This window comes from Ochotona princeps, chromosome 15 (genome assembly GCF_030435755.1).
Source record: "Ochotona princeps isolate mOchPri1 chromosome 15, mOchPri1.hap1, whole genome shotgun sequence".
NCBI lineage: Eukaryota > Metazoa > Chordata > Mammalia > Lagomorpha > Ochotonidae > Ochotona > Ochotona princeps.
Genome location: NC_080846.1, coordinates 53,188,646 through 53,207,329, shown reverse-complemented (window position 1 = coordinate 53,207,329; position 18,684 = coordinate 53,188,646). Strand labels below are relative to the sequence as shown.

Genomic DNA, 18,684 nt, shown 5'->3' with positions numbered 1-18,684 from the left:
AAGTGATAAAAGAGGTCCGTAAGTTGAAAGTTACAGAACACTGTAGCTTTAGTGTGAAGAGTATACGGTACGTTTGAAGTCTGAATGGCGATGCAAATACACATTAGGGTTTGAGGTAAAGTGTGTAATTGAATTATCTGTACTGTACATATAGAACACTATTCTGTGCAATCATGGCTAAAAAAAAGTGGAAAGGATTGTTGTGAGAGTAGCTTGGATAGAGGTAATAGTTGAAATCATGAATCAACCCAAGGAGTTTATGGAAAATGAAGAGAATATATGTAAATGAAATAAAATACAGAAATTGCCAAGATTTTAAAAGTGGGAAAGGATTAAAAGTATTCGTGATTGTCAGATTTGAATAGAACCAAGAGAATAAAGTACCGCAAAAGCTAAGAGAAGAATGAACTCCCAAAGAGCAGAAGATTAACAAATGATGTATTGAGGTCAGGAAAAACAAAGACTGTCTGATTTTGCATTGTGGAAAGTTTTAGTGACTTGTCTCCACAACAAGTGAGAACTTTGCCAGGAGTACCTCTCTCCCTGGAGTACCTCTTTCTCGGGTGGTAGGTAAAGAAAGATGAGTTTGAAAAAACATGTTGCAGATATAATTCCGTCTTGTGACTGTCTGGAAGCAACACAGATGACGACAGGTTGAGGTGATGTGAGGCTGTTTTGCTTGTCTTTTGTTTTCTTGCAGCCTCTGTGGCACAGAGTTACTAAGGCAGACAAACTTTTGCTTTGTGATTTGTGTTTTTTAGAGACCCAACTCCTCAACTGAAGCAAAGCCTCCAACACCAAAATTTGACTTACTAGCCTCAAATTTTCCTCCTTTACCTGGAAGTTCATCAGCCATGTCCGGTGAACTTGTGGAGAACAGGATGTCTGATGTTGTTCAAGGTGTCTACAAAGAAAAGGTAAACGCTGGACTCTGTCACCTGTCGGGGCCACATTTAGGCAGTGTTTTACTTGCACTTACCGTGTTTATTGATCATTGTCTTTATTCTGAGTTCTCAGTATACTTTGAATTAAAAAAAAATTATGAAGCAGCACAGACTTTTTATCAGTAAGCTCAGCTTGATGTAACTGCTCTATGCAAACTAAGTGGAAGGTGTCATGTCCACATAAGTGCTTAAAACTAACCATTAAGATAATTAAATTTAAAAATAAATAAATTCAGACTTAAGTAATGGAGAATCAGAATACTGCTTCAATAAAAAAAAGGTAAGAAAGATGTATTTGAAAGGCAGACAGGCAAGGGAACAGTGTTGTGGCACAGAGCATTGGGTTGCCGCGTGCAGCCTCACCATCCCATACAGGTCATACAGGTTCATCTCTCGCTGGTTCTGCTGCCCACTCAGCTTGTGCTGATGTGCCTGAAAAACAGTGGGAGATGACTTGGGTATTGAGCCCCTGCCCCGCCACCCACTGAATAGATGGAGTTCCAGACTGCTCGCCCTGGCTGTTATAGCCATTTGACAACCAGATTAAGTCAAAATAAAGTTAAGAGCAGTGAAAGAGATCTTCCATGCCCTGGTTTACTCCCAGGCTGCAGTAAGCCAAGCTGAGGACAGGCAGGAACCAAAGTATTTGGTCTGTCAAGTGCTGCTTTTGCAGTCACATTACTGAGAAGCTGACAAGCCAGGTCTCAAGCTGTTTCACTCACGGAGGATGACAGCATTGCAAACTGTGATTTAAAATGCCTGCCTCTAGGTAACAGCTGTCTTAAAAATGGGGAATAACTTCTTGTGAAAATATTTTTTTATTTGAAAGAGAAATTACAGGAGAAATGTTTGATCTGATGATTTACTCTGACTGCCAAAGCTGGGTCACATGGAAGCCAGAGGTTTTGTCTCGTCTCCCCCATGCGTTCAGGGCCCCAGGATTGGGTATCTTCCACCTCATTCTCGGGCAGTTTTTCTTTTTCTTTCCTCTTTTTTTTTTAAATTTTATTTTGATATTCTTTACATAGTTGATAGGATACAAAGGGTCAAAGGCTACAGGAAAGTGGGTAAGACCATTGTTTCCACATTCTCTTTTTGTTTGTGTGTTGTTTTGTTTTCTGTATCTGGGGTAGGAGGGGAGATGAAGAGAGAAGCCCCAACCATCCCAGGGTCCCCAACATGGGGCGTGTTCCAAGGGTACTGTTCAGGTGGTTTTGATAGTTCTGAATTGCCGCCAGTTTAATCAATCCAAGCACGATGAAATCTGGCCAAGATCCACTGACTGACATAATGCACGTTAGGGTCTCTGTCTGCCCAGATGTTCACTGCCAACATGTGGCTGGGGTAGTTGGTTGATTTGTTCTGTCCTCCATCCTCTGTGTGGTACCAGGTGTCCTCTGGAGGTTACAACAGACTGCCATATCCTTCATGTGCACCTGGATATGCTGTCCACTGCTCTGTCTGAGCTCTGAGGAGGCTCGGCTTTGACACTTGCACTCCATTTTAAAGTTAGATATACAGAGAGGAGAGACAAGCAGCCATAGTGGCTGTAGCTGTGCTAATCTGGAGCCTTGAGCCTCTTCTGGGTCTCCACGTGGGTGCAGGGTCCCGAGGCTTTGGGCTGCCAGGATTGGAACTGGTGCCGATATGGGATTCTGGCACATGCAGTGTGAGAACTCTAGGCACTAGGCTAGCACACTGGGCCCAGCAAGTTTTTTTGGTGCATAAAATAATGGTACATGGGCCCGGCGGCGTGGCCTAGCGGCTAGAGTCCTCGCCTTCAAAGCCCCGGGATCCCATATGGGCGCCGGTTCTAATCCCGGCAGCTCCACTTCCCATCCAGCTCCCTGCTTGTGGCCTGGGAAAGCAGTTGAGGACGGCCCAATGCATTGGGACCCTGCACCTGCGTGGGAGACCCGGAAGAGGTTCCAGGTTCCCGGCTTCGGATCGGCGCACACCAGCCCGTTGCGGCTCACTTGGGGAGTGAATCATTGGACGGAAGATCTTCCTCTCTGTCTCTCCTCCTCTGTGTATATCTGGCTGTAATAAAATGAATAAATCTTTAAAAAAAATAATGGTACATTTTACACTTGATGGCACTTTTGACTAGGTAAGGGTTCTATTTTTGTTGGAAGGTCAGATTTATAGAAAGAAGGAGATAGGAGGATCTTCCATCCACTGGTTCACTCCACAAATGACCATACAGCCGGAGCGAAGGTGATCCGAAGCCAAAAGTCAGGAACTTCTTGTGGGTCTCCCACATAGGTGCAAAGTTCAAAGGCTTTGGGCCATCCTCAGCTGCTTTCCTTGGCCACACATGGGCAGCTGAGATGCAAACCAGCACCTATATGGGTTCCCAGCACATACAAGGTGGGGATGTAGCTACTAGGCTATTTTGCTGGGCCTTTTGTTGTTGTTGTTTAAGATACGTTGATTTGAAAGAGCTAGAGGGAGAAAGTCTACTGATTCAACCATGCAGATGGCCACCATGACCTAGACTGGGTTAGGCCGAAGCCAGGAGTCACGAACTTGGCCAGGTCTGCCATAGAGGTGGCAGGTGCCCAAACATCCCAAGGCCATTAACAGGGAACTGGATCGGAAGTGCAGTGAACCTCAACCTGTCTCCATACAGGAAGCGGGCATTGCAAGCAGGGGCTGTATTTGCTGCGCCACAATGCCAGTGCCTCTAGAGTGTTTTTGAAAGTACCTTGTATGTATACATTTGTAAGGAATAGTAATAAAAGGTACATCCCCTTACAATCCTAGCTCATCATTCTGGACTGGAAAATGTTCATCATAGCTTAGCCTTGACAAGTACATCTCTCCTTATTTATGATCCTTCCTTTTTGTCCTCCGTCCTCTGTCCTGCCTAGGTGTGAACTTTACCGAACTTTCAATCATCTTGCTTGTTTTTTTTTTTTTTTTAAAGATTTATTCATTTTATTACAGCCAGATATACAGAGAGGAGGAGAGACAGAGAGGAAGGTCTTCCATCCGATGATTCACTCCCCAAGTGAGCCGCAGTGGGCTGATGCGCACCGATCCGAAGCTGGGAGCCTGGAACCTCTTCCGGGTCTCCCACGCGGGTGCAGGGTCCCAAGGCTTTGGGCCGTCCTCAACTGCTTTCCCAGGCCACAAACAGGGAGCTGGATGGGAAGTGGAGCTGCCGGGATCAGAACTGGCGCCCATATGGGATCCCTGTGCATTCTATGTGAGGACTTTAGCCGCTAGGCCACGCCGCCGGGCCCATCTTGCTTGTTTTTTTTATTATAGTTTTGCCATTCTGGATTGACAAACTTTCTCTTTTAAAATATTTTTTATTTATTTAAGAGGCAGAAAAACACAGCCAGGCAGGTAGAGTGCTTCTTCCGTTACATCACTGCTACAGGTGCCCACAGTTGCTGTGGCTGGCCCAGACCTGGGACCAGAGGACTCGGTCCACACAGGGGGCAGTAGCCCAGTTACTTGAGCCATCACCCCCACTTTCTAATATCTGCATTGATAAGAAACTGAAATTGAGCCCAGAGCTAAGAATCAAGCCGAGGCACATAGTGCAGGATCTGGATGTCTGTATGACTAGGAATGATCGTTAGCTTCTTGTCCATAGTATGAGAACTCTTCGGTTGTGTTTGGTCTAGGGTCTTAGCTCAGCATTCCCTGTGCCAGTTGGAAATGTACAGCATGTACACATTGTTCCTTCTTTCTACATGGTAGCGTTCTTCATTGCTGGTACTGGTGACTACAGTTCACTCTACATTGTGTAGCATTCTGTCATAGCAATCTAATACTTGTTTTGAATGTTTGGAGTGATTTTTAGTTTTGACAGTTCGATCAGTACTGCTATGATTAGTCAAATCTTCTATTCATGTGTTCCAGAACATTTCTAGGATAAATATAATAAAACCTGGGTCACAGAACACTTTTTTGTCTGATTTTAGAAGAGTCAGGTGTTTGCCCATTTTTTTCATCTTTATGGCATTTTAATTATTTCAATTTTTTGGGTTTTTTTGGTAATGTCAGATTTACAGAGAGAAGGAAAGACAGATCTTCCCTTCGCTGGTTCACTTCTCAAGTGGTCATAACGGCCAGAGATAAGCCGATCCAAACCCAGGAGCTTCTCTCAGGTCTCCCATGTGGATGCAAGGTTCCCAGGCTTTGGCCGTCCTCAACTGCTTTCCAGGCCAGAAGCAGAGAGCTGGATGGGAAGTGGAGCAGCCAGGATACAAACTCAGGCCTTTTGTTAGTTTTTTGAAAGGTGGAGCTACCACTAGTTCACTCCTCAAATGGCCACTATTGCTGGGGTTGGGCCAGTCTGAAACCAGGAGCATTTTTTGGGTCTCCCAAATGGGTGCTACGGACCAACCACTATCCTCCATTACTTTCCCAGACCAGAAGCTGGGAGCTAGACTGAAAGTAAAGCTGGAACTTCCACAGCTACTGATGGGATGCCCGTGCCCTAGGGCATCATTTTCATCTGGTCATATGCAGTCTTTTCTGTTTGATTTCCTCCTGTAGTTTGGTTAGGGTGTGATCTGGCTTCCAGATTTTTGTTTTGTTTTGTTTTTTTAAGAACTCTGTCCTGTTTTGCCTTTGTTTTGTCTGTTGTGTTCTGAAAATTTCGCTTCCAATCCTTTTGAGCCTCTTTACCCCCTTATCCATGTGGGAGACCACAGTGAAGCTCCTGATTTCCAGTTCTAGCTGATGTGGCCGTTTGTAGAGTAAACCAGTGGATGGAAGATCTGTTCTCTCTCTGTAAACTGTGCCTTTCAAACAAATAAATGCATTTTTAAAAATAAGGTTCACATTCTGTAATAAGTACATTCATGTTATGTAACCAGTCTCTGGAACCGTTTTCTCCTTGAGCTACTTTCAGTTCGTCCCTTCCCTTACCTCCTGGACGCACAGTTCTGTCTGTGAATTTGATTACTGTAGATACAGCATATGCATGACTCATTCCTTGTTGTCCCAAATACTACGCCACCGTTTGAATGTACATACCACAGTTTGCTAGGCATTCAGCACTTGGCGAACATTCCATTTTGCTCAAGTTTTGGCTAGTACGAATTACATTTATGTGATAATGTATGAAATGGCATTCTTATGACTTGGCTGCAGCTGATAGTCTGGACTTCGTGACACGGACCCACGTACTTTGCCCTCTTCCATTGCTTTCTTGTGCAGATAAGCAGGGAGCTGGATCACAACCCCAGCCGCCAGAGTTCACATAGACTCTCACGGCATGCAAGCCTCACCGACAGTGGCTTACTCCGGCCACAAGAGATCTTTTTTTTTTAAGATACGTTTTTATTTCTCTTGACAATATATGTAGGAGTAGAATTACTGAGTAATGATTTTGTGTTTAGCTTTTTTTCTTTTAGCTTATTTATTTGTTCAGATGGGTAGCAGTAATTCAGTTGTTTGACCCATCACCTGCAGTAGCTGGAGGCTGGAATCCAGCTGGAGCTAGGGCTGGGATTTTTTTTTTTAATATTTATTTATTTGTATTACAAAGTCAGATATACAGAGAGGAGGAGAGACAGAGAGGAAGATCTTCCGTCCAATGATTCACTCCCCAAATGACTGCAACGGCCGGTGCTGCGCCGATCTAAAGCCTAGAACCAGGAACCTCTTCCGGGTCTCCCACACGGGTGCAGGGTCCCAAGGCTTTGTGCTGTCCTCAACTGCTTTCCCAGGCCACAAGCAGGGAGCTGGATGGGAAGTGGAGGTGCCGGGACCAGAACCGGTGTCCATACAGGATCCTGGGGCATTCAAGGCAAGGCCTTTAGCCGCTGGGCCACGCCGCCGGGCCCTAGGGCTGGTATTTAAACCCAGGACGTCCAGTGTGCAGTACAGGTTTCTTAATGAGGCTAGACACTACCAACCCTCATTTTAATTGTTTTAAGTTAGAGACTTCAGGAGTATGGTGTTTATCTTTTTAAAGAACTGCCAGATTGTTTGCTAAAGCAATATATTTATATTATCATTTTTCGTGTGAAAGTTTCTCATCATCTCTTTTTATATATCCAATCTAATGGGGCATGAAGTATTTTATATTTGTGGTTTTATTTACATTTACATAATTCATGACATTAACACCTCCCCGGTGCCTCTTGGCCATTTGTCCATATCTGCTTTGGAAGAACATCTCAGTGTCATTATTTTACCTTTTTTTTCACTCTTAAGGATAATGAAGACTTGCGAGTTGGTTGCCCAGTGCCTGCAGATGATGGACAGACAGACTGCACTTGTGCCCAGCAGCTCAGTGTAAACCCTAGTCCTCCAAGGGCCTCCGAGCTTCCTGCACCAAGGTGAAGTTTCCAGTTTAGATCATCATCAGTGCTCAATTACCGTTTTTCTGTTCAGTTGGCTCAGTCGCTGAGCCACTGCTGTGTGCTATACTAACATGTAGCTTTTTGTTTTGTCTTGTTTTCCTTAGCTCAAGTCATCAAGAAAAGGATCCAGTAGAAGATTCCACTGTTCCGAAGGATGTTCTCAATCAAATGAATACGCCAGTTGCTTCCCCAAATACTGCAAAGCCTTCGGGGGCAAATACTTCTTCACCTTGTAGTAGTAGTAATGTAAATTCAACTGTGGCTGTTGCGCTGCAGGTAATTTGAGAGATTTTATTTGAACCGGGAGAAAGAAATTTATGTGAACATGTAATACAAAGAAATAGAGAGGAGCGAGAAGATTTCTTGTATCTGCTGATTCACTCCCCACAGGGCTGTGATGGTAAGAGCTGGGCCAGTCCAAAGCTGGGAGCCGTGATTGTCTCTTGTTCCCACATGGGTTCAGGGTCCAATTGAGCCATCATCCTCTGCTGCTTTGCCAGGGTGTAAACTGAGAACTGAAGCAGAAGTGGAGTAGTTGGAACCAGAACTAGTGCCCCTATGGAATGCACATGAGAGGGTTAGCTTGCTACACCAGACTTCATGCTGACACCTTTCTAGTTCATTTATATGGAAGTAGTCCAAATTAGTGCTCCCTGCATAGTGATATTGTGTAGACACATCTCTTATCCAGGTTATGAATTTGATTTTTCGTCTAGTATAAAAAGACCTTGAATCTCTTCATATGACAATCAACAAACCTGGTGTACCCACTACTCTGTAAGATCCGGGATAATTTTATGATTGTATAATTGTGAAAAACACAAAAGGATTAAAAAGGTGTACAAAGTTTATCTAGAGTACTTCATATGATATAAATATAGCTGTGTTTTAAAGACTGTTTCTGGCAAAAAAAGACTATACGGGTCTAGTGCAGTAACCTAATGGCTAAAGTCTCCACCTTGCATGTGCCATGATCCCATATGGGCGCAGGTTCTTGTCCCCGCAATCTGCTTCCCATCCGGCTCCCTGCTTGTGGCCTGGGAAAGCAGTTGAGGACGGCCCAAAGCCTTGGGACCCTGCACCTGCGTGGGAGACCCAGAGAAAGCTCCTGGCTCCTGGCTCCTGGCTTTGGATTGGCTCAACTCAGGCCACTGTGGCCACTTGGGGAGTGAATCATCAGACGGAAGATCTTTCTCTTTCTCCTCCTCCTTTCTATATCTGACTTTCCAATAAAAGTAATACATTTGAATAAATAATCTTATTTCTTAAAGACTACATATGCGTTTTCTGCTCTCACACACCCTCTTTTACTTACTTTTCCGTTTAGTTAACTTGAATTTTTGTTTGACCTTCTGTTAACATTGTTGGTTTCCTGCTGCCCTTTGGAGTTTCTTGTGGAATGCTTGCCAGAATTTCATAACAAGGAGATAGAGAATGGAATTGTTATTTCTGCGCAGACACACCACTGTTAGTTTTTATCTGTACATCTTGGTGAAACATTTAGGTTGTTTCCATTGTGTCATCAGTTCTGAGATGAGCATGCTTCAGTGAAAATGTCATGAATTGTTCTTCTTTTCAAAAAATAGACTAGGTTAGATTTTATCAGTGTGCTGAGATGATGGTATATCGTGAGTGCGCCGTAGCTTGGGTGGTAACAGGCTTCTTGTTCACCTGATTCTTTTTGTTTACTTAGAGAATGTTTACTAGAATACTTTTTTTTTATTCAAAGGAACCACGGAAATTGAGTTATGCTGAAGTATGCCAGAAGCCCCCTAAAGAGCCGTCTCCCGTTCCCGTGCAGCCCCTGCGGGAACATCGCTCCAACGTGGCATCTCCCACCAAAAATGAAGAGAATGGAACTCCTGAGAAGTCGGTTGAAAAACCACATGAGAAAACAGAGGCCAGGTCTAGTAAGGACTGCTCTGGCTTCCGGGGCAGTGCTGTTCCAAGGGGGACAGCTGGAAAAATCAGGGAACAGAGACGCCAGTTCAGCCACAGGGCTATACCTCAGGGAGTGACTCGACGTAATGGCAAGGAGCAGTACGTGCCACCCAGATCACCAAAGTAAAACAAAAGAACAACTGTTCAGAAGCTCTTCTCTTCCCGTTGAACTTGAGCCGGGTATATTGGACTGTCTTGGAGGGAAGGAGGGAGACAGAAAGTGTGTCCTTAAATCATTGTGGATTTTGGAGTTGTGAGCAATAGGATCCCAAAATTCATCTCTAAAATGATTTTTAAATGCTGGAGGATTCCAATCAATATAAATATATAGAGAGATAGATAGAGATATATACACATATAAAGTATAATTTTTCTATTTTTGTTTTTGATTTTAATTTGCAGAGATTTTCTGCCTGGAATCAATTTTGAAGGTTCAGATATAACTGGGAAAAACAGTACATCCTTCAGTGTAAGAGTTGAGGGGGTGAGAGAGGATATTTTTTGAAGAAGTGTTTCTGTAAAATTAGAAATTACTTTTTTAAATCTATTTAAAGTTTGGCTTGAAGAATGCCATCTCTGACTCAATGGCCTTGTTGCAGATCAGTGGTGGGTGCCTGTGGGGTGAGTGTGTGCACGACTGGTGTGGGCCAAATGTGCTGTCAAGTTCATAAATGATTCAAAAATTGAATGTAATACTTGAGTAGATTTCTTTAGTTTGAGAATTTAGTTTGTCTTTTTGACCTTACTAACATCTTTTCAGCAAGCTGTTAAGCTCTGATTATACATGGAAATGGGACTACCAATCAAATTAATTTTCAAAGAACAAATGGGATTATTTTAAAATTGGAAATTTCATCTTAGTCCTGAGTGGACATGGCAGGTGGACTGAGAATATTTTAATTGTTCTTTGAATTTTCTTTTCCTCCTGAAATGAGAACAGAAAAAATTGTCATTCTCCATTCTTTGCCTACCCTGAAAAGCAAAGTAACCGACTGCCTACTGAGTTGTATGTTTCTAATTACTTTAACCAATCTAGTCAAATCAGATTTAACTGTTATAAATTTCAGAATTAAACACTGAAATATTTTAATCTCCTGTTCACAAATTTAGAATTTTTAAGTCAAAGAATGATAGATGAGATTCATCCTGTAGTTTATTTATGTTAGTGTTAAATATGAAAGAACCATTATAACTGACGTTTTAAAGTGTTAAATATTGTAAAAAGAAATTTTTGTATAGAAGTGATTTGAGGAGAAATTTTTTTATTTAAAATGTATCTACCACCTTTTTTCCTTTCCTCTAAAAATATAGTACAGTTTGGAATTGACTTGAGAAGAATCTGCAAGTCATGCAGTTTTTGAGGTGAGACAGGTGGTTGAGGAAAATTTGTGCATAATTTCCCTGAAAATAAACTTGTAGCTCTCAAGTAGGCAAGTTTACATGCTGGTATTTAGAAAAAGGCAAAAATACAGAAAACCACATTGCGTTAATCTGTTTTCAGTCACGCCATGTTCAGAGTTCTGTGTAGGTGGGATTCTGCTTTTCATTGTAGGGCATGGTTTGGAGCGTTAGTAACTGTCCCTTGTGTTAGTGAGTTGCATATGTACAAACTCAAGCTGTAAATTGTGAACACTGGAAAGCACCATTGTGACATAGCGTAAACATCGTAGTAATATATTAATGAATGTAAATGGAGGTTAAAATTACATTACTGTGAAACTCATCTTCCAGCTCTATGCTTTGGAGATTTGTATTAATGGATAACTAACTATTAAGAGCTTTGAAAACACTGCACATTTCTATACAAGCTAGAATTTTTATTTCTTTGTAACTTATTCAGCTTGGCAATTGGTTTTAATTTGGTGGGTTGATAACATGGCATAATACATTCACTCAGTCTGAGACCATTCATTTCTACACACTATTTTTTTTAATCATCTACTAAATAAAACGTACAATACTACCTGTGCTGAAATTTGGGAGAAATTTAGGTCCTTTTAAAAAAACAGAACTATTAATCATTGAGTACACCTATGGGTAAAAGTGCTTATTTTGGTTTACTTGGATAATGCTGCAGTTGGTGGAAATGATAAATGTTAGAAGTGTTAATACCTTGTGAATGCATTGGATTTAAGAAAATAAACATTTTTTTAAACTTCACTTGGAAAGGATTATAAAATTAATTATTGCACTTAAAATGAAACATTACCTTTTTGTACAGTGTGTCACAGGTGGTGGACTTATTACTAATATGCATGTGTGACTTATATTTAGTCCACAGACTTTGAAAAATCTAAAGGTTCTACCTGAAACACCAGACAAAAGTCTTTTTTGAAGAAAGCATATTCTTCCAAAAGTCATTGAAAGTACAAAAATTAAAAAGACTTGACCATTTTTAAATGTCTTATAGTGTTTTTAATTTAATTTGCCTCATTACATCTAAAAGTTCCCATTTGATGGGGTATATAGGGAAGAATGTGTGTGGGTGTACGTATTACTATATATGTGTATATATATATACACACAGTATCTATTTAGCATTTATTTTATTACAGCGATTTAAGGTTTGTACGTAAACGATGCCTGTGAGATTCTGGCTGTTTTTTCCAGCATTCCTCCGGAACCGATGAGGGTGCGTGTTCACTCAGCAGTTTATTTGGTTGTTTAGATGGAGGAATTAAAATGTCAGCTCTTTCTCTTCACCCTTATGACTTAACATTTCCTTGGTTGTTGACAGCTAAAAGTAGGTAGAAATGATGCTTTTGGTATGGTACAATGATCTGTGCTAGTTCTTACTGCATGAAGATAGCAATAGTCATAGAAGCTCATCTCCTTGCACTTCATTGAGAAGGTACATGGGGGCATTGCAAAATGTGTCCATTGGCTGTCTTGACAATTACGGTTTTTGTAATATCTAGGACCTGTTTTTAACCTGACTTTATTTTATTTTGCCAAATATAGACAATGGCATTTAAAATAATGATCCATCTAAATTTATTTCAAGTTGATGTTGGAGGAATCTAAGAGCTTTCAGTGATAACGCATTGGTTGCTGCTGTCAGTGTGCTCGATTTGCTGGTGATCAGATGACATATAGAATCCATTCTGATTTATTTTTCCTTCCTGCAATTAAGGTAGCTTGAATATTGGTTCACATTCCCTTTTCTTTGAAATAACCACGTATGCTGTGTAAAAGGCTTATTGCTGGGATGTTAGCATCTCACTAGTGTAAAGGAAAACAAGAAAAACACTGCTGAGAACAGAAAACAGCTTGAGACAGTTTCTCAACACTTTGTGTAGTTTTACTAGTTATGGCCTTAATAATTAGTCAATAATTGGCTTAAATGTCCACTGGTTTTACTTTGACACAGTTGAACAACACTGGGGTTAAGTCTCTGATATTTGTGTTAGCAATATATACTTACCATATTTTGAAAGTACCCTTTTTTTTAAACAAAAAATAAAATTCAAAAGAGGACAGTATTCCTTTTGAGGGGTTTTATAAATTCTTAACTAAAGTACACAATGGAGGTTTTTTTTCTAGTTTTTTATATTTCCTTAGAATTTTGTGGCCATTGATTTCACTTTCAGCTTTTTGACATGCTGATCTAGCTAGTCTGTGCTTTCCAGAATATACTTGGGCATATCAGTTTTCATTAGCTGAATAAGGACACTTAAGAAGTTGAAAGAAAATTTGTTTTGAAGTTGAAAAATTCTCTATGAGAAGTCACATGATGAAATAACTTGAAGTTTATTTTTTAAAGCTGCAAACTTTTTAGAGAGGTTCTACAAGTGTAATTCGGATGTCAGTGGCTGTGTGGTAAATGGTTCCGCCTTCAGTTTTGCAGCATAGAACACCTGTTTAAAGGGTGTCCCTTGAATGATCTCTTAAATGGGGGTGGTGGTGGGAGATCAGAATTTATCTGGCTTCTCTGTTGTCCGTTGCTTAGGTTTGTTCCCGTTGTCAAAACTGCCCTCCCACTCCAAATGGTGTGACATGCTCATGCATAAAATGTTAAACTGAGTACTTCCTTGTATCTGTATTTGTTTTCAGCATTGCCAAGGTGCTATGGGAAATTAAAGTAACACAATTAGAAAACAATAAAATTATTAAAGACAGCACTGGTTTCCTTTTCTCCAGGTGGTGTATGTCTAAAAAGTGCTTGAGTTTACTTTGCACTAGCTGTGTTGCATTCTCCCGCCTCAGGTCCCGCTGTGTGGTTTCCGCCTCAGAGCAAGGGCGGTAAGCCAGAAGCTGTAGCTTCAGGATCTTGGGGTTGTCTGTTAGTGACTGTCATGGGCCTGTTCTTGGGGTGCAGTGCAGGATCACAGCAGGGCTGTGTGTTTACGGTGCCACTTACGGCCTGGTTTAAATATGTGGACATCAAAATCAGCCATGGAGTGTGAGAGACTGTGTATGTGTGTGTGTGTGTTAAAATTGTTAAGGGCAAAAATGGAAGAGTTGTGTGAAGCCCTGGAAACTTGGGTGACAGCTAACTTGATTGAACACAACGTTTTACCAAGAAAAAAAAACGTGGCCTTTCATGTCTATTACACTACAGTTTATCCCGGAACTATCTTGTTAAAATGAACAATTTATGGTAGAAAACTTTTATGTTTCAGATTTTATTCTACCAGGTTATATGGATATGTTTGTAAATGAGACACACAATAACGATTTAATACAAGCGCTTACTTTGGTAACCACTTAGCCCATTATATGGCATTTCCACTTAGTTAAACCCCTAATCTGCTAAGAATGTTAATTATCTTAATGGTAATTGCCAATATTAGTAAGCAAAATTATCTTTGTAATGATTTATAGGAGGTTAAATACTAGTCAGGGCTTCAGCGCCTTAGGTCAACGTGTGTGTTTATTTGGCCAAGAAGACATACATAACAGTGCTGCTTCTAAACAGTTCAGCTGGATACTTACAGCAGACTGAAAACTAAAACTTTTCAGTCATGGGTTTGGGGTCTGGCATGGCAGACTAGTGACTGAAGTCCTTGCATTACACGCGCCAGGATCCCAGATGGGTGCCAGTTCGTGTCCCAGCCTCTCTGCTTCTCATCAGCTCCTTGCTTATGTCCCGGGAAGCAGTTGACGATGGCCCAAAGCCTTGGGACCTGACCCAAGTTGAAGACTTGGAAGTTGTTTCTGGATGCTGGCTTCAGATCAGCTCAGCTCCGGCCATTGCGGCCACTTGGAGAGTGAACCAGCAGACGGAGTATCTTTGTATCTCCTCTGTATGTATGGCTTTCCAATAAAAATAAATTGTTTTAAATAAATTGATGAGTTTGCCAGGTGTTTCACAGATATATTTTATACTAGTTATCAGAAAATAATAACCCAGGATTGATCTTAGGCCTAGCAGTTGAGACGGCACTCGGGGCTCCCATGACCTGTATCAGGGGGCCCGAGGGCAGTGCCTAGTGCTGCTTCTCATTTCAGTTTTGTGCTAATGTACATCCTGAGAGGCAGCAGGTGGTGGGAGAGTGCCAGGCTGCTGTCTCCAGCTCTTGCAGCGACTTGCAAGTGGGCCATGTGACTCTGCTTTCAAAAAAGTAGGTAAAATACTCAAATGGCCTACTAAGTATTCATTTCATTTGCTTGAGACCTCATACCCATTTCATCAGCAGCTGAGCCTGAAGCTCTTGGTGTTCAGACAGCAGCCCATATGCTCTCCAGATCTCCCACTGGGGTGGCAGGCACTCATCTCGGCCATCTCGGCTCCCTTCCAGTCTGTTCACGGGAAGCTGGATTCTGGAGCCAGAACAGTAGTGATCCAAGGCACACGCCCAAGGCAGGCATCTTAGTGAGCAGACTCCAGCCTCTTAGAGTTAGGAATTCCTTAAGAAAGGAAGAAGGCCTTTAGATTGTGGAAGTTTTTTAAAGATTTGTTTTTATATGAAAGTCAGATGTACAGAGAGGAGGAGAGACAGAAGATCTTCCATCTGATGATTCATTCCCCAAGTAAGCGCTACGGCCAGTGCTGAGCTGATCTGAAGCCAGGAGCCAGAAACTTGTTACAGGTGTCCTACGTGGGAGCAGGGTCCCAAGGCTTTGGGCCATCCTCAACTGCTCTCCCAGGCCACAAGCAGGGAGCTGTGGGATCCCAACACATTCAAGGAGGGGGCTTTATCTTCTAGGCCACTGCGCCAGGCCCCAAACTTCTGATTTTTTTTCTTTGTTTTCCCAATTTTGCATAAACCAGTCACCACCATCTTGTCAAAACCAAAAATATTGGTGCTAAACTTTGCTTGGTCTTAGAAGCGATGGTGCTGAGCTTGATGGACTTTGAACTGCTATTTGTCATGTTCTGTGTTCCTGAGCGTGCTGGGCAGCAACGAGGTAGGATTCCGAATTAATGCATATTGACAGGATGGGGAGTAGGAAGCATTTCACTAAGGAGGAAGGTGAGCCATCAACCTCCGGCTATCAGTGCATAGGAAGAATTGTTGGGCCCTCCTGCAGTGCTGGGGGAGGTGTTTGGAAGAGGACTGGCCACCTCGGGGAGGCAGGGACTGAGAAGTACTTGAGAGGTTCCGGTACATAGTTTCAGATCCATATGGGATCCCGCAAGGTGAGGCCTTTTAGCCTCTAGGCTGTTATACCAGGTCCACGTTTGTGTATTTTTTTAACCAGATAGTGAGTGAGAAGCTCTGAATTGTTCATATTCTGCCACAATGTTGATGTCAGGAGCTTCTTGCAAGTCTCTCACCGGGTGACAGGGACCCAAACCCTAGGGTGATTTCCCACTGCTTTCTCGTGAGCAGGCAGCTGGACAAGCATTACAGCAGCCAAAGCAGGAACTGGCAGCTGGATGGGATGCTGGTGTCCTGGGCAGTGACCTTACCCTTTGTGTCATAATGGTGGCTCCCGTTTTAGTTTTTTGAAAGGCAGAAGGACAGAGCGATCTTCCGCCGCCTGGTTTACTCTGCGCATGGCCAGGACTGCTGGGAAGGAGCAGGCTGCGGTCGGGTCAGTGCACCGTCACCTCTCCTAGCACACCAGTGAAGGAGCGGAAGAGAACTGGGGCGGCCAGGACTCAAGTCAGCACTCCAGTATAGGATGCCCGCATCCCAAGCAGGAGCTTAACCCACTGCACCACACTATTAGCCCCTGGCTCCCATGGCTTTGAACTTTCCTTACGCAGATGAGGGTGTGTGCTGTTTTCAATATTGCCCTTTTCTCTGCTTGCTTTTGGCAGTTGGATGATAACGTACCGAAGCATGGACTTCTGAGCTTCCATCCCGTGGAGTTCACAGTCCTTGAATGTGCCTGCTTAGGTTTGATCAGTTACAAGGCTTTCACAGGAAAGGCTTCGCGCACAGCGGTAAAAGACAGTTTCTGGGCCCCGGATTGGGTTTAATGCTGCCTCCACTGCAGTTTTAGCTGCTGCTGCATCCTGTGGAGGCGATTGCGACCCGACTGTACTTTGGTCCCTGCTGTCTTGGGCCATCTGCTGCTTTTCCAGGCATGGTAGCAGTGAATTGGATCCAAAGTGGAGCACCTGGGGCTTGAACTGGCTTTCGCATGGGAGGCCAGCTTCTCAGGTAGTAGTTTAACCTGCCACTGGCCAGACCAGTTTCTTATCACCTCCATTAGCAGGAAGCTGGGTGGGAAGTAGGCTTGATGCTAGGCAATGATATGGCCCGCGGTGCAGCTTAACAATGCCACCGCCTTTAGCTCAGGCCCATTCTGTGGTCTATTACTCAGAATAGTCACAGTTCACTGGGCTTTAGTATCAGTGATAGTTTTATTGTGGTAATTCAGAATTTCTATTGAACCCTTGACAAGTCCCTCTAGTGATTTTTCTTTAGCTGATTTTTTTAAAGATTTATTAATTTTATTGCAAAGTCAGATATACAGAGAGGAGAGACAGAGAGGAAGATCTTCTGTCTGATGACTCACAACAGCCGGTGCTGCGCTGATCCGGAGCCGGGTCTCCCACTGGTGCAGGGTCCCAATGCATTGGGCCGTCCTCGACTGCTTTCCCAGGCCACAAACAGGGAGCTGGATGGGGAGTGGAGCTGCCGGGATTAGAACCGGCGACCATATGGGATCCCAGTGCGAGCAAGGCGAGGACTTTAACCATTAGGCCATTGAGCCAGGCCCTCTCCTTTTCTTTATATCTGCTTTTCAATAAAAAAAATCAGCTAGGGCCCGACACTATACCATAATAGTTAAGGTCCTCGCCTTGAACACGCCGGGATCCCATATAGGCACCGGTTCTAATCCCGGCAGCTCCACTTCCCATCCAGCTCCCTGCTTGTGGCCTGGGAAAGCAGTCGAGGATGGCTTAAGGCCCTGAGACCCAGAAGAGGATCCAGGCTCCTGGCTTCGGATCGGCGCGCACCGGCCGTTGTGGTCACTTGGGGAGTGAATCATCGGTCGGAAGATCTTCCTCTCTGTCCTCCTCCTCTCTGTATATCTGATATATATATATATATATATATATATATATATATATATATATATATATATATATATATATATATATATATATATATATTTAAAAATACACACGTTTCCATTCTTTTTATAATCCCTCAACTTCTGAGGAAATAAAGGCTGAAGTTCCTGTCTTGTGAGTAGTCAGCAATAGGCAGAAGGCAGCAGGAAGTAGGTTGCCCCGGTGTGGGCTTTAGCGAGTATGAACCAAAGAGGAACGCTTCTACTGAAGAAGGCCACCTCAGCCGAGGTGCTTTCAATAAGTAGGCGATCCCAGAAAGGCAGACACCGCTAAGTCAGGGGCACTGGAAGAAGCATGGTCCGGGGGTCCCCCCGAAGACCCTTTTCTCCAGTCTGCAGCACGTCACTCTCCAGAGGCGCGCGGAGGTACAGCGGCCCGGGGCGCCAGGACAGGGGCGGCCCGCTCGAGCGCGCCTTCCCGCGCCTGCCCGGCAGGGGGCGCCGCGCGCCTGCGCGCCCTCAGCCTCCCGGGCTGCGGAAGCGGCGCGTGCTCCGCCGGGGGCGGGGCCGCGTGCTCACGTGACGCTGGCTCATGGCGGCCCGGCTGGCGGCGCTCGGCGGCCGGAGCCGGATCCAGTAGCCGGGGTGTGGGCCCTGCCTCAGCCTGCTGCTCTCGTCTTCCGGAGTGTGGCTGGCTGGCGGAGGAGCCGGGATGGCGGAGCGAGGCCTGGAGCCGTCGGCGGCCGCCGTGGCCGCGCTGCCCCCCGAGGTGCGGGCGCAGCTGGCCGAGCTGGAGCTGGAGCTCTCGGAGGGTGAGGAGGCCGGGCGGGGCGCGCGCGGTGTGGACGGCCCGGGGATGGCGGGGCCGGGTGGCCAGGCCCTGCCCGGCGCTGCTCATTGTCCTCCCTCGGCCTGTGCGCCCCTGCCCCTCGCCGGGCCAGACAAAGCTGCGCCCGGAGGTGCTGACAGCTCGCCCCTTGTCCCGGGGTGAGGGACTCGGACCCGGGGGAGACCCGCCACAGCGTTTCTTGCCCCTCCGGTAACAATGCGGG

At 44.2% G+C, this 18,684-nt stretch overlaps 2 protein-coding genes across 8 annotated transcripts in view; both read left to right on the top strand.

Annotated features, from left to right (window-relative positions):
• Positions 1 to 11,107, top strand: part of LARP4 (La ribonucleoprotein 4) — a 59,275-nt gene extending 48,168 nt beyond the window's left edge. For all 6 annotated transcript variants that reach the window (XM_058673123.1, XM_058673124.1, XM_058673125.1 and 3 more), the window contains 4 exons: positions 762 to 917; positions 7,128 to 7,252; positions 7,381 to 7,552; positions 9,006 to 11,107. In XM_058673123.1, coding sequence (XP_058529106.1) covers positions 762 to 917; positions 7,128 to 7,252; positions 7,381 to 7,552; positions 9,006 to 9,344 — 792 coding nt within the window. In that variant the 3' untranslated portion in view covers positions 9,345 to 11,107. The remainder of the gene's footprint in view (positions 1 to 761; positions 918 to 7,127; positions 7,253 to 7,380; positions 7,553 to 9,005) is intronic.
• Positions 11,108 to 18,218: 7,111 nt separating this feature from the next.
• Positions 18,219 to 18,684, top strand: part of DIP2B (disco interacting protein 2 homolog B) — a 206,762-nt gene continuing 206,296 nt past the window's right edge. For both annotated transcript variants that reach the window (XM_058673818.1, XM_004598967.2), the window contains exon 1: positions 18,219 to 18,444. In XM_058673818.1, coding sequence (XP_058529801.1) covers positions 18,345 to 18,444 — 100 coding nt within the window. In that variant the 5' untranslated portion in view covers positions 18,219 to 18,344. The remainder of the gene's footprint in view (positions 18,445 to 18,684) is intronic.